Source organism: Agelaius tricolor, unplaced genomic scaffold, assembly GCF_023055355.1.
Source record: "Agelaius tricolor isolate 1412-34295 unplaced genomic scaffold, bAgeTri1.0.p SCAF_38, whole genome shotgun sequence".
NCBI lineage: Eukaryota > Metazoa > Chordata > Aves > Passeriformes > Icteridae > Agelaius > Agelaius tricolor.
The window spans coordinates 4,773,151-4,786,075 of NW_027269298.1; the positions used below are offsets into that span (position 1 = coordinate 4,773,151).

A 12,925-nucleotide genomic window follows, 5' to 3' on the forward strand; every position below is an offset into this window, starting at 1 on the left:
AATCTGAATGCTTATGCCAATGATCCACGCATTAATGAGCCCACAAACCCATATTAACATAACACATGATACCAGATTTAGTCTGAAGCCCGTAAAATAAGCTGACTCCTATTCAGTGAAATAACGTTCCTCAAGGAGTTCTGTAATCCTCTAAATATAAAAGCTTCACCAGATTTTCAAACCCAAACAGCATACTTCATGTTTGAAGGGGTCTAGACTTGTAAGGTTGAAATATGCTTTTATTTTCTATATTAACTTATATAAACTATTTAAAGGTAGTTCTTAAAAGTATAATAAAATATCCAGAGCTCTGAGAAGCTTTCAAATCCACCTCCACCATCGTTATAAGGCTTTTCTGTAAACATTCATGTGAAGATACAGAACCTTCTGTCTATATAGAAGGAAAAAGCTCTATGCCTTGTTTTAAACAAACCAGGAGTTCAGAGGGCTGGCCACAGCCTTTCTGTGCTTCAGCTCCCCTGGTTGGGACAGAAGCAGAATATTGACTGGTATTTTGTTACTTCCTCAAACACTGTAGGATGTCCATTTTATATATATGTGGGATTACTGCAATAGGCATGTCAATTTTGTAACAAAAAAATGTTAACAACATATTTAAATATACTAACAAGTAGCAAAAAAATCCACCCCAAAACACTCTCATGTGTACTCTGTGGAAAAACGTAGTATGTAATATAAAGTAGACTATACCAGCAGAATTAGGGTTGTTTCCTGCCTGAAGAGACTGTGATACTTAAAAAAAACCTCAAATTGTAACCACTGAAAATGAGGATTATTTCTAGCCAAATAGACACATATACATGCAGTCTACCCTGAGAGTGTTTTTAAAGAAGATTTTTATACTTCTGGCAGTTGAAGTTTAAAGGTCCAATTTCAACTCTCACCATGTTTCAGAATGCAATCTGTGCAATGCAGCAGAATGAAATGGTTCAGTAAAGGTGCTAGTGGAAATTCTTTTAATTAGGTCCAAGGCTTTTCAGTTGTCAACATGAATAAAGCAAGAAATGTTCTACTGCAAACACAGCCTAAGAAATAAAAATGGATTCACCTTTAGGAAAATGGTTTGGCTGCAGAGCTGCACTCCTGGCTGCCCTGCAAGCAGCTCATTCCTTCCCTGAGGGCAAAGCAGCAGCCCTGGCTCCCGGGCCAAGGCGCTCACTGCAGAGGGGCAGCAGAGCCAGGGCTGAGCCTGGGACACCCCGGCCGCCCCCGGCCTTCCTGCAGCAACAGCCACGAGCTGACAGAGCAAGCTTGTGCTTTATGCCTTCCAACGTGGGGCTCTGACTACAACTATGACTAGAAGATGACACTTATTTGGAAATACATGAAAAATCCATACGGGTTGTATAAAAAAAAATTACTACCCCCTCTTTGCTATTCACTGCAACACAGACGGTGGTGTAGGAGACTTGTCAGCAGCAGATGCACTTATTGTAATCACAGTCCTTAATAAATCTCTTTTTTTAATATTGATTATTTTAAAAGGAAAGTTACTTCCCAGGGTGCTCTCATGCTGCCAGATTTCCAGCAATACATCAGAAGCAGAAGGTGAGGAAGGGGCAGGTTTTCACATTTCAAATAGTTAATCAGTAACACAGTAGTACAAATCTTGATTTTCAGGGACATGACCTGACCACTTCAGAAGCCTGACAGCCAGCAGGTACTGCTGAGGTAAACTGGGGCAAAGGAACAACATGAGCTGACTCTGCTGGAACTGCCTCAGTTCTGTCCAGCTCCTCTGACACAAATTCCAACTGGAAAGACCTTTGCACTGGGTCCTGTATTTGTTTGGGTCCTAAGAATTAAAGAATAAAGAACAGTTTGTTCTTGATTTCCAAGAACCACTTTAGTAGCAATATCAGTATCATGAAACTCAAAAACAACTCACTACCTGAGGCTCTAAAATAATCTAAGACTTCATTTACTTGATTTAAAAAGCAGTTCAAGGAGAGAGAAAAAACAGCTTTTAGAAATTTTCTACTGGATTAATTACCTGATGGTGAATGCACCACAGAGAAGATGTTTTTGCTCACTGATGAATATAGATAGATTTAATTTAGCAAAGTAAATTTTGTCTATTTAGCAGCACATGAATTGCTCACTGCTCACATTAAGTAGCAAAACTGGCAAAGTAGTTTGAAGACATTTTTAGTTTCTCAGATCATAAATGCATCTACTTAGACTAAGACCAGTGGGGAGACACACTCCCAAAATCTCCCAGGGAAGCAAAAAGGAACACACACACAAAAAAAAAAAAAAAAAAAAAAAGAAAGAAAAGAAAAGAAAAAAAAAAAAGTATAATGGATTGGCTTTAGCATCTCCCTGCTGAGATGAACAACTTGATCCACTTACAGTTCCAAACACATGATGCATGAAAGAACTGACAGAAATTCAATTCTTGCACAGCAGAGCAGCTGCTCTCTAGTGGTCAAAGCCAACTCTGGAGCCGTGTGAGGGGAGAGACCTGGAGGAGGAGCTGCTTCATCCAGGTACCTGCAACAATGCTCCAGAGCTGAATCCCAATAAACCCCCAGCCCAAACATTAATTACACAACGCAACACGACTCGACTTAAAGCTTTGTTGTGAAAAATATTAATCCCAGCTGTATTTATATAGCAGTTGTGAAAAAAAATACCCCATATATGCTACTGGTGAGCCCTGCCAGTTAATTGAATTTGCTGGCAGCACTTCCTCTGCTCTGCTCTCAACATCCTCCGAGATAAAATGGAGCTCTTAAATAGACCTGTGGAAAACTGAATCAAGAAATTTGAACTAATAAAACACAACTCTCTACTGTTATAAAAGTGAAGTAAAAGTAAATAATGAAAGGAAGGAAGTCTCTTAAAATTTATTACATTCCAAAGCTTGAAGTTCTGTGTTTATTGGAGAAGTCTCTTCTGATGTTCTCCAGTGTGCCCACAACAGCTCCTTTAATGAAGTCTCATAAAATCTAATATAATACTTGATTGTTGACAAATCATATACATGTCTGAGGCCCCGTGCTCCCTGGATGCAGACATTTCTTACATAATTCCATCAAATTTACAAGTCTGTCATTCCCGGGTTGTGGAGAATGGCACGAGCAGTGACCAGCTGGCAGATTTGGATGCTGGGAGTGAAATCAAAATGAAGAACTATATAATGCCAGAAAAAATAATGGAATCAACTTTTAGAGACTAAATGTTTGACTAAAGCCAAAATGTTCACAACCAAGATGGCCCTTTCCTCCTGAGCTGCCTGTTTGTGAAGAAGGGATCCCGCTGGAATGCCAGGGTGTCACAGCAGGAGGCACTGGGCATTCACCCTCACTCAGCTTCTCCTCACACACCAGCTTGCACTGAGCTCCCTGAACATCAATTCTGTTTCTCAACTGCACACAAAAATGTTCAGATCTGGCTGTCAGTGCAATATTCCCAACTAGCAAAGGAAATCCAGATTTTTCCCCTGCCACATTCTCCTAAACATTCACTCTGCCTTGAAAACAGCTCCTGACACTCTCACTCCTCTGCTCTCCCCTCTCAGCTCCTTCAGTGGAGATGACTGCAGCAGCAAGTGGGATGTCTTTGCATCCCATTAAATGTCAAGTATTTATACACCATTACTATCAAGTTATTAAAAACATGAAATAATTTACCAATAAAAATGGTGAATGAGAAAGAAAATGAGCTCTGAATTCTAGCAGTGATTGAAGTGAATGTGAAGGCATCCATTTCATGTCATATCTCAGGATATAAAATGCATTAAATTCCTTAAAGCTCACCTGGAAGCAGTCACAGGACAAAAACTCACACAATTTCATTTGGAAACAACAGTTAACTAAAGATGCAGATTTCTAATTCATGAGCTGATTTTCCCTGGGAGGCTTCAATGCACATCTGTAAATGTTGAAACAAACATTCCCAAACACTCTGGGACAGCAGGAACTGAGGGAAGCAGCTCAGTGCTCCATGAGAGCTCCCAGTGAGAGCCCTGAGTGGCAGCCAGCAGGAACTGAACCCTGGGGTAATCACTCCATACGTACCACATCGTTGGGGAGGCTCTGAAGGTCATCAAAAGGGGTTTCCAGTGTGTTGGTGTCCACGTTAAGGATCACCACATCTTCCAGGGCCATGCTTCTTACTTTCTATAGGGGAGCAAATTCAGGAAAGGGAAAGGAAAATGTAAGTAAGGGAAATTAAATTTTATGCATAAAGGACACAAGTGATGGCATAACAACATGGCACTACAGAACCACAACCATTTTAAAAACAATCAACATTCCTGACTTCCTGCCATCATTTGTTTTATTTATTCAGTTTACAATGCTAAAAAAATTAACCTTCAGCTGGCAGATGGAAGTTCTTAACAATATGCACAATGAAATTTGTCAAACCAGAGGGTCTGTGATTATTCAAGCAAAGATTTATTTCAAGCACCTCTCCTAATGTTTGTCTTGGTGTCCTGTTTGCACATTTAACAGTTTCTAGTCAAGTCAGGATTTCAAGAGAATCTTTTTATATTTGGAAATTTAAATAACAATAAAGAGTGGATTTTCCCAGGAATTGAGAGTTACATTAAGTTAGGGATGGGAACTGGTTTCCAAATCCCAAGTTGAATTTTGGAAGTATAATAAAGACAAGTTTACAACTGCATTTAAGTGAACTGGATCCTACGAGAGCCTAATCAGTAAATAATTAAAATGGGGGGGGAAAAACCAAAGCTAAGAGAAATTTAATTCTACCATATCCTGGTCAGCAAGTCTGAACTTTCTCTCCTGTTCCCATGAATTAAGGGAAAGTTTCTGATCTAGTCTGAAGTTCCCATCTCTGGTAACAGTACTTACACACTGAAGAGAACAGAAGAACCTATTTCTCCAAAGAATGATCATCAGTACCTGTGACTCTGAGCTCTAAAGGTGTCTGTGATCTAAGCAAATTTAAACACTGCCAGACTCGATTTCCCTGCTTCATCAACAGTAAATGAGTCACTGATCCCAAACAGAGCAGCATTTAAACACTTAGCACTTCTTCCACTAACAGGAGACTTGAATCTTTTTTTTTTTTTGACTGACTAATCACACAGGTTTAATCTCTTCAAATAAAGCTTTGAAAATTCAAAATCAGAAAAACTGGAATTATAGAATATGGTAATTGAGGAAATTTCCCAGTGACACTGTAAAAAATGTTTAAGTGCCTACCTACCTACACACAGGAGCAAATGAAAGTTACTGAGCAGGAAAATGAACAAAAACATACTCAATTTTTAATTAAGGTTTTGTGGGGTGGAGGGAATTGTTTCCTTTAAAAGAAAGGAACTCAAGTCCTAAAACAATGGCAAAGTTGAGCCTTAGGCAGCTAAATAATTACCCTCAGTTTTCAAGGCTCAGTCCTCTGTCTATAAAGCAAACTGCTGTGTACTTAGGGCTGAAAAAAACCCCAACAACCATAAAACCCACTTTGTAGACATTTAAGTTTAGGTCTTCACGAGACATTTCTTTAACTTAAATAGAAGAATATTACATTTAATGCTTTCCATATAAAGAGCAGCAGCACTGCCTGACAAACCAGGTACTTTGCTTGCAGGAACCAAAGGTCACCCCGTTGGCTGCATCTGATAAACTCTAAAGCAATCCAGGAGCCTCACTCCTTTAGGAGTCCGGAAGCAGCAGACAAACTGATTGCTCCTTCCTGCTTCAGAAAATTAAAAATCCCACTTGTACTCAGAGGAGTCTAAAAACCTCCAACAAAAAGCTCTTGCAAAGTACTTAACCAAAGCCAGAAGCTTGTCAGCCTCAGTGCAGGCAGGACAAGACAGAAACCCTGCTCCTGCTTGCTGCAAAGCAGCAGCACACACGTGGTGAACGTGCCAGGGGTGTTTCTGTGCCTCTGGTGCTGAACCTGCACCTCCCCTTCAGCAAAATGGGGGTCTGGAGCACAGACAGGCTTGTGCCAAGCAGGGCTCAGGCAGAAAGATGCCCTCATGGTACAGGGACTGTAAATGCTGCTCAGTGTGATCACCCCACACCTGGCCCAGAAATCATCGTACCCAAAAGGAAGCTGATAAACTCTGCACCACCAAGAGCTCAACCTCACTGTAAAGATTTGCAATATTTGTACAAAGGCAGTGGATTTCCCTTGAGACCAGCCCTCAGATTTAATAAAACACTGGAGACTGACTTGATTAATAGCATCTGTCTTGCAATGCATTCAAAAACATATAATTTTTTGATGGTCCAATTGTGGCTCATTCTACAGAAATGCAGACTGACCAGTTCATCTTAATCCTTAGTTGGTTTTGTCATCTCTCCTGTCACTACCATCTTTGGTAAAGATTTACTGTCTTGTTGGAATTTGAGTAAAAATTCACATCATTCAGCTGCAATTCTCACATTAAACCCCACTGGATTCTGTGAAGCACAAAAACACGTAGATAATTTTTCCCACATACAGTTTGTGTGTTGTCATAATTTTCAGGAATGGGAAGGGACAGCCACAAGCCACACACAGCCCCAGTCCATATTTCACAACTTCCTGAAGAGCTAAACAAAACTTTACAAGTGATACCTGTGCAGCAGACTGGGCTGTATTCAGTAGGTTCATATTTTGCTGAAAAGAAATGTGGATAAGCAAGGACTAAGAGGAAATATGAACATTACAGATTCCTCATCTCATTTTCTCACAGGTCAGGGATGTACTGAGTCAAAAGGAGAAATTCAGTGAGAATGTGCATCACATCTCACTCCTGCAAACCTTTCTTAACCACCCTTGCCCAATTACTTGTAGCCATAATTAATCACCTAAAATCCATCTAAATCAAACTAACATCTACACCTGCCTTTTATTTTAAATGTCTCTTTTTAAAAGAGTGGAGAGGTATGGAAAGCTGGTTTAACAAGCACACTGAACCCATTGTTTATGGCCTCTATAAACATGGCTTAGTAAGAATTACTGACTTAATCAGAGAGAACTTATCTCCTGGTGAAAAGAGCACTTTAAATTTCAGAAATGGCACCTTTACTGTGAAAATCTCTTAACTTTTCAAACAAACTCCGGGGGGCCTTAAACACCAGGTCCGTAAATAAGCACAGTCCGGGTGCCTGCCCTGCTCACAGGCAGCCAAACTCTTGGGTCATTTAAATGTTTTATGTGGAAGTTCACAAAGACACAGAAACCATATTCAAATAGGAGAATGAAGGGGTGCTCCTCCATCCCACTCTAGAAGAGTATTCCTCCATAACAGTGACACCACTTTACACTAAATGCTATCTTAGCAGCACTGGCTACACTTGGCAGGTTCTGCATTTTCTGCCATAAAGGAATCCCAGGTTAAACTTCTTTCAGGTGAACAGTTTTATTGAATAGCTTAATTTAAAACAAAATGAAGAAACCTCCATAACCATCAAACACCAGCACCCCCTGCCTTTCCTCCCACAAGCCAGGTTTGCGTAACTTCACGGCTAAATTGCTGCCAAAACATCAACCAAGCTGATCATGAGCTTTTATACCCAGATACAAACGTGATCAGCATCTTTAAAAACGTTGTAACAGTAAAAGGGTGATACCTTCCACCGATTCTCTTGGAAAGGCAGAACTCCTAAGAAAAACTAACATTCTAGTGAGCCTGTGCACTAGGTCTGAAATCGTTAAGAAAGTATGATTCACAACAAGCCTAAAATCCATTTGCTTAATGACTTGTCTCTACTGAATTAATAGCCTCCATTTATTTTCTAAAGGAAAACACCACAACGCTGCAGACAACAATGTGTCAATCTGGCTGCCAGAAGCAGGAAAGGCAGCGGATATAAAATTTTATTATTTCATGCCCCAAGAGCAGCCAGAAGGACTTAATGAAATCAGGGCCAGATTTACAATCTGAAATGGCTATTCAGCAGACAGCTCTGCCCTAGCGGGATGTGCCCCCTGACCCCGGGCCCTTTGATCCGGCCACAGCAGGTGGGCTGCCCCCCCAGCCCATCTCCCACCCTTCCGCCCGGCACCCCCAGCCTCTACAGGTGATTCCCCAGATCCTTATCACAAGCAGCTGTTGCCAGCTGAGTGACAAACAGCACCCGTGTGCTGTGGCACACAAGATAAACCTCTCTGCTGCTGGGGGAGCCTGCCTGGAACTGCAGGGCTCGCCTTCTGAAAAGTCGCCCTCAAACATGCCCCAGAATCCCTGATTAAAGCATGGCTCTTATTTCCATTTCCCCAATAACTAGATAAAAGACAATTCCATAAGTAATCTGCCATATTTTAAATGCATTTTTATCAATGCTCCTGAAATCACCTACAGCCATATTGGGAATATTTGTGAGTGGCTAAACTGCATTTAGGGGTTTAAGACCTGGATTTAAGTTAATCTATAACCCTTCATTAAAATCCAATGGAAAAGCTGCACTTCCTCAGTTACAGGTAGAAAAAGCATTGATTTACTAAGAATAAATGGGTGGGAAAAGCTAATTAATGCTTCTCACCCCAATCGAAAATATAATTAACAATTAACAGTACCAGTGGCAGATGCCAGCGGTCAATGCATTCTCAGGGTGTGTTCTGGGAAGGGGACCCCCACGGCAGGGTCAGGCCTGAGCCCAAGCTCACAGGACCCATGCTCAGGGCTCGTTAGCTCAGACTCAGCGCACGCTAATTGGGCTATGGTCACACTGAATCCCGAGCAGGGCAGGGAATGTGCCCCAAAGTGCTCCCCAAATGCATGGGGGGGTTCTGAGAGCCCCAGCTCCACTCCCCTGGCTGCACAGGGGACATTATTGACACCAGGTGAGATCAGCCTGTCCTGCCCCAGTCACACAGCAGGAATTGCACTGAGCATTTCTTTCCTCACATGAACAGTTTTACTGATACCAGGCTGAAGTAAAACAAAAACCTACTCATACAGCTTTTATGATCTACACCAGTGTCCTCTTCCTTAGGAAAAGGGTTAGAGGAACATTCTAATGTGCAGTGTCACACACAAATTCATCCTGGATAATCTTGCAAGAATTACAGTTCTGAAGTCCCAGAAAAAGTCCTTGAATAACTGAAATATTAATTTTAAAAGCTATGAAATACTTTTGCAATGACTAATTCTAACTCTAAATGCTGGGTCTGTGCCCCAAACAGAGCAGGAAAGGGTGGATGTTCTCCTGGAGTCTGCAGCCAGAGCTCCCCATGTCAGAGCCAGCACAGCCATCCCCAGCAGTCAATCAAAACCACATGTGCCCAGTTCCAGCAGGGAGCTCCTAGGTCAAGGGCACTCCCCCTCCATCAGCACCATCACACTGATAACCTCCCTACACAAACAGCTGCAGAAACAATCCTTTTCTCTGACAAAATGTAAAAGGCTGCAACTAAGCTTGACACAGCTTCCGACACACAGGGCAATTTTAAATGATCTGAAGACTAAACCAGCCTACAGTGCACAGGCAGAAAATAAGATAGTGAAAGGGGTGTGTTCTTTTGATAGTTTCATTTTCCTATCTCATTATTTATCACTACTAAGTACTTATCTTCATCTAATATGAATTCAATTAGTTCCATAAGCATGTTCCATTATTCATGTGATAGCTCCAGCCTTGCTTATCCAACAGCTTATAAACTTTTAGCCTTCTTTGAAGTCACTTTATGGATTGCTAAATGGAAATCTTATAAAGAATGACTAACTAGGTGATGATAGAAAAGCTGAAAAATAAGAGCACAAAACACAGCTCTGTATTTTCTACCAAGGCTTTCCCCCATAAATCAGTTGGAGCCCTCTGACCTATAACAGGAGATTATCTTATCTCACTGGAGAACATTTCAGTCACAGCAAATTAGATTTAACAGTCAATGGATAGGCTTGATATTTTAATCATAAGAAAAATTTGTCATTTTCCATTAAAGTAACTGTTCCTTCTACAGAGCCCCCGTGGAACAGGGGAAACTGCAAACTAACTTTAAGGTACCAAACAGCTCAGGAAAGATCTGTCGAGCTGAGAGAGGCTGGATTTTGTTTAAAATCACCAACACTTCTGCTTCTTCCAGAGGCCCCATTCCAACACTGGGCTAGAAAACCCACAGAAACAAGACGAGAGGTAGAAAATAATGGTTTCCTATATCCCAAATCCCAGCACTGGCTGCCACTAGTGCTGGCACAAGGAGGCCAAATGCAGGCATGGGAGCTGCTGGGGCACAGCCTGAGCCCAGACCCTCCTGCAGCACTCCCTGGGCTCCACCCCAGGGCAAGGGCCCCCCTGCCCCAGGCACAGAGCCAGGCTGGCAGTGAAGCCCTGATCCTGATACTCCAAGGTGTGCATCAACAGAACACTTCCTGAAGTCCCATTTGTGACATTTCAGCATTTACAGAAAAAGCAATACTGAATAACGGCAGCAGTTTGTAGTTCTAGTTTATAAAATTATTTTGATATGGAAAAGATAATACATTTTTAAACAAACACAACTGTCAGGTCATGAGAACAAGAATTGCTGTTGCAACTACGATGTTATTCTAAACAAAAAACCCCCACAACCTTCCATATGAAGAAAGGGACAAATAGAGTGAGCATTCAGCACCACAAACTAGAGGCAACCTAGGAAGTGTCCATCTCATGTGACAATGTCACCTTCCCTTGCCCAGGGCATAAAAATTCTGCAGCACTTGGCACCAGACAGATCCAGCACCACTGTGGAATTTGACGTTATTTTTCAATGGAAAAAGCAGAGTTAGCTGCAAGATGCAGTTCTGTGTGCAACTGAATTTATCCATAAGAGGAGAGAAAACAGTTTGGTTTATTTATTTAATTTATTTGATAAGGCACTTTGAATAACTGTACTTTGCCAAAGCGTGTCTGTGTTCCAGAATCTCTGGCTATTCAAAAGCCAGACTGGATTTAGTACTAAACAGATTTTTTCACAAGTTACTAAAATGGATGAAAATTGGCTTCTCCAAGAACAACTCCTTTTTTTGAGTTTTTACAGATGGAGTTTGGAAGGCCCACAGAGCCCTGCAGTCTGAAACACGGAGACAAAGGAAGAGGCAATGGATTTATGGAGAAGGCAGGAGTGAGACATCACACAAAGCAACTCCAAGGTGTAATTATTAAATTTCTTTTCTATATCCATTCCCAGGCCAACCACAGAGCTCGTTGTGAGCACAAACACCTGTGAAAGCTGCCAAGTGTGTGTATGGAGATCCTCTCCCAGCCCCTACCAGCTCTCTTCCATCTTTTACAGATACCACAATAACCACACCAATGATTGCCTGGGACGGATGTGGGGCCGAAAGTTTCTTGATCTGAATGAAGAATACATTTCTTCCTAGATATTCCCTCTCTCCTGCCTGTGCAGTATCCAAGGGTGATTATGAGTAGCCCCTTGAACAAGAGCATATGATGTGCAAACAAATGTACATGTTGACTTTTTAACTAATTGGTTATTCACAAACAAATTGTACTGCAACTCTTTACTTGGTTTAGCAGTATAAAGGGCATAAAAAAATCATCTGTACCCAGGATGGTAAGGAGAAGAAAAAAGACATCCTGTACATTTAATCTATCTTTTCATAAAAAAACTGCCTTCTAAAATTACCTCCCATTAATGCTGGAAAAGGGGGGATATTACACAGCACACACAAACACACATTTGTCCTAGTGAAAGAATATTAATCAATATTTCCAGAAATTACACATTTTTATGGACAATACAAGAACAATTCCTTTATGTGATGTAAAGCCCAGCTCTCTAAACTGTTCTGTACCCTGAACAGGAAGGCTCCGTTTTCATACACAGGATCTAAACCAGGGACACAGGTCAGTCATGTCCAGGGGCACGTGCAGAGCCAGCTCTCAGCCCTGCCCCAGCGAGGCTGAGCTCCCCGGGCAGGAATGGCCCTGCCCACCAGGGCACCCCTGGGGAGGAGGGCACAGTGAGAGCTCCACAGTGAGAGCTCCACAGTGAGAGTTCCACAGTGAGAGCTCCACACTCAGAGCTCCACACTCAGAGCATCCCAGGCAGGAATGGCCCTGCCCACCCAGAGCACTCCTGGGGAGGAGGGCACAGTCAGAGCTCCACAGTCAGAGCTCCACAGTGAGAGTTCCACACTCAGAGCTCCACACTCAGAGCTCCACACTCAGAGCTCCACACTCAGAGCATCCCGGGCAGGAATGGCCCTGCCCACCCAGAGCACCCCTGGGGAGGAGGGCACAGTCAGGGAGGATGAGGATTTCAGAGGCACCTTAAGTCAGTATCTTTTGTTGTCCCCCAGATACTTTTGAGGAAAGTCATCCACTGTTTCACCAGTGCGGGAAGCAAAAGCAAATATGTTATTTCCACTTTTAGAGTTTTTTAAAAAAAGTCACATGAATTACTGGGAATTGTTTATAGGAGAAGCTTTCTGTGAGGGCTGGTGCTCTGCCAGCTTTGTGTTAACATTAACTGCAAGTTCCTTCTTTTCAGATCTTTTCAACATTTAAAAAATTACAATCTGTCTGCGAAAGCCTAAAAGAGAACTGTAACTGTCAACATTGTGGTTTAATATCGACTCTGCCTTTGTGCCTGAGTCCAAGCAAGGATTAAATGAAGCCCCAGGGCGGGGAGGGGAGCACGAGGTGAGCAGGAAGTGTGCCCAAGGAGCACCAGGAGCAAACAGGGCTCCTGAATGTTCCACCTTATCACGTGTGCCTCACTCAATTCCCCCAGCACTCCCAAATTAACAGCATTATTTCATTTGTAAGCATATGAATGAATGTGTAATTGCTTGCAGAATCTGGCTCTAAATCATACCTCTATATATAGTTTCAGAAATGGCAAGAGAGACTTACCTCCATCAAACTTAAGTGTATTCCAATGAGGTAGGGCATGGGGGCACTGTGGAGAGGAAAAGGAACACAGCTTTACATCCTTGTAACCCTGAATAACACACATGACTCATTAAATCAGCTACAGGAAAACACTG

The 12,925-nt window shown here is 42.1% G+C and overlaps 1 protein-coding gene across 4 annotated transcripts in view; it reads right to left on the reverse strand.

Moving 5' to 3' along the window:
• The window catches only part of DENND1A (DENN domain containing 1A), a 150,820-nt gene that overhangs the window by 58,301 nt on the left and 79,594 nt on the right, over positions 1-12,925 (reverse strand). For all 4 annotated transcript variants that reach the window (XM_071454131.1, XM_071454130.1, XM_071454134.1 and 1 more), the window contains exons 11-12: positions 12,792-12,837; positions 4,044-4,145 (exon numbers count right to left, since the gene is read on the reverse strand). In XM_071454131.1, coding sequence (XP_071310232.1) covers positions 4,044-4,145; positions 12,792-12,837 — 148 coding nt within the window. The remainder of the gene's footprint in view (positions 1-4,043; positions 4,146-12,791; positions 12,838-12,925) is intronic.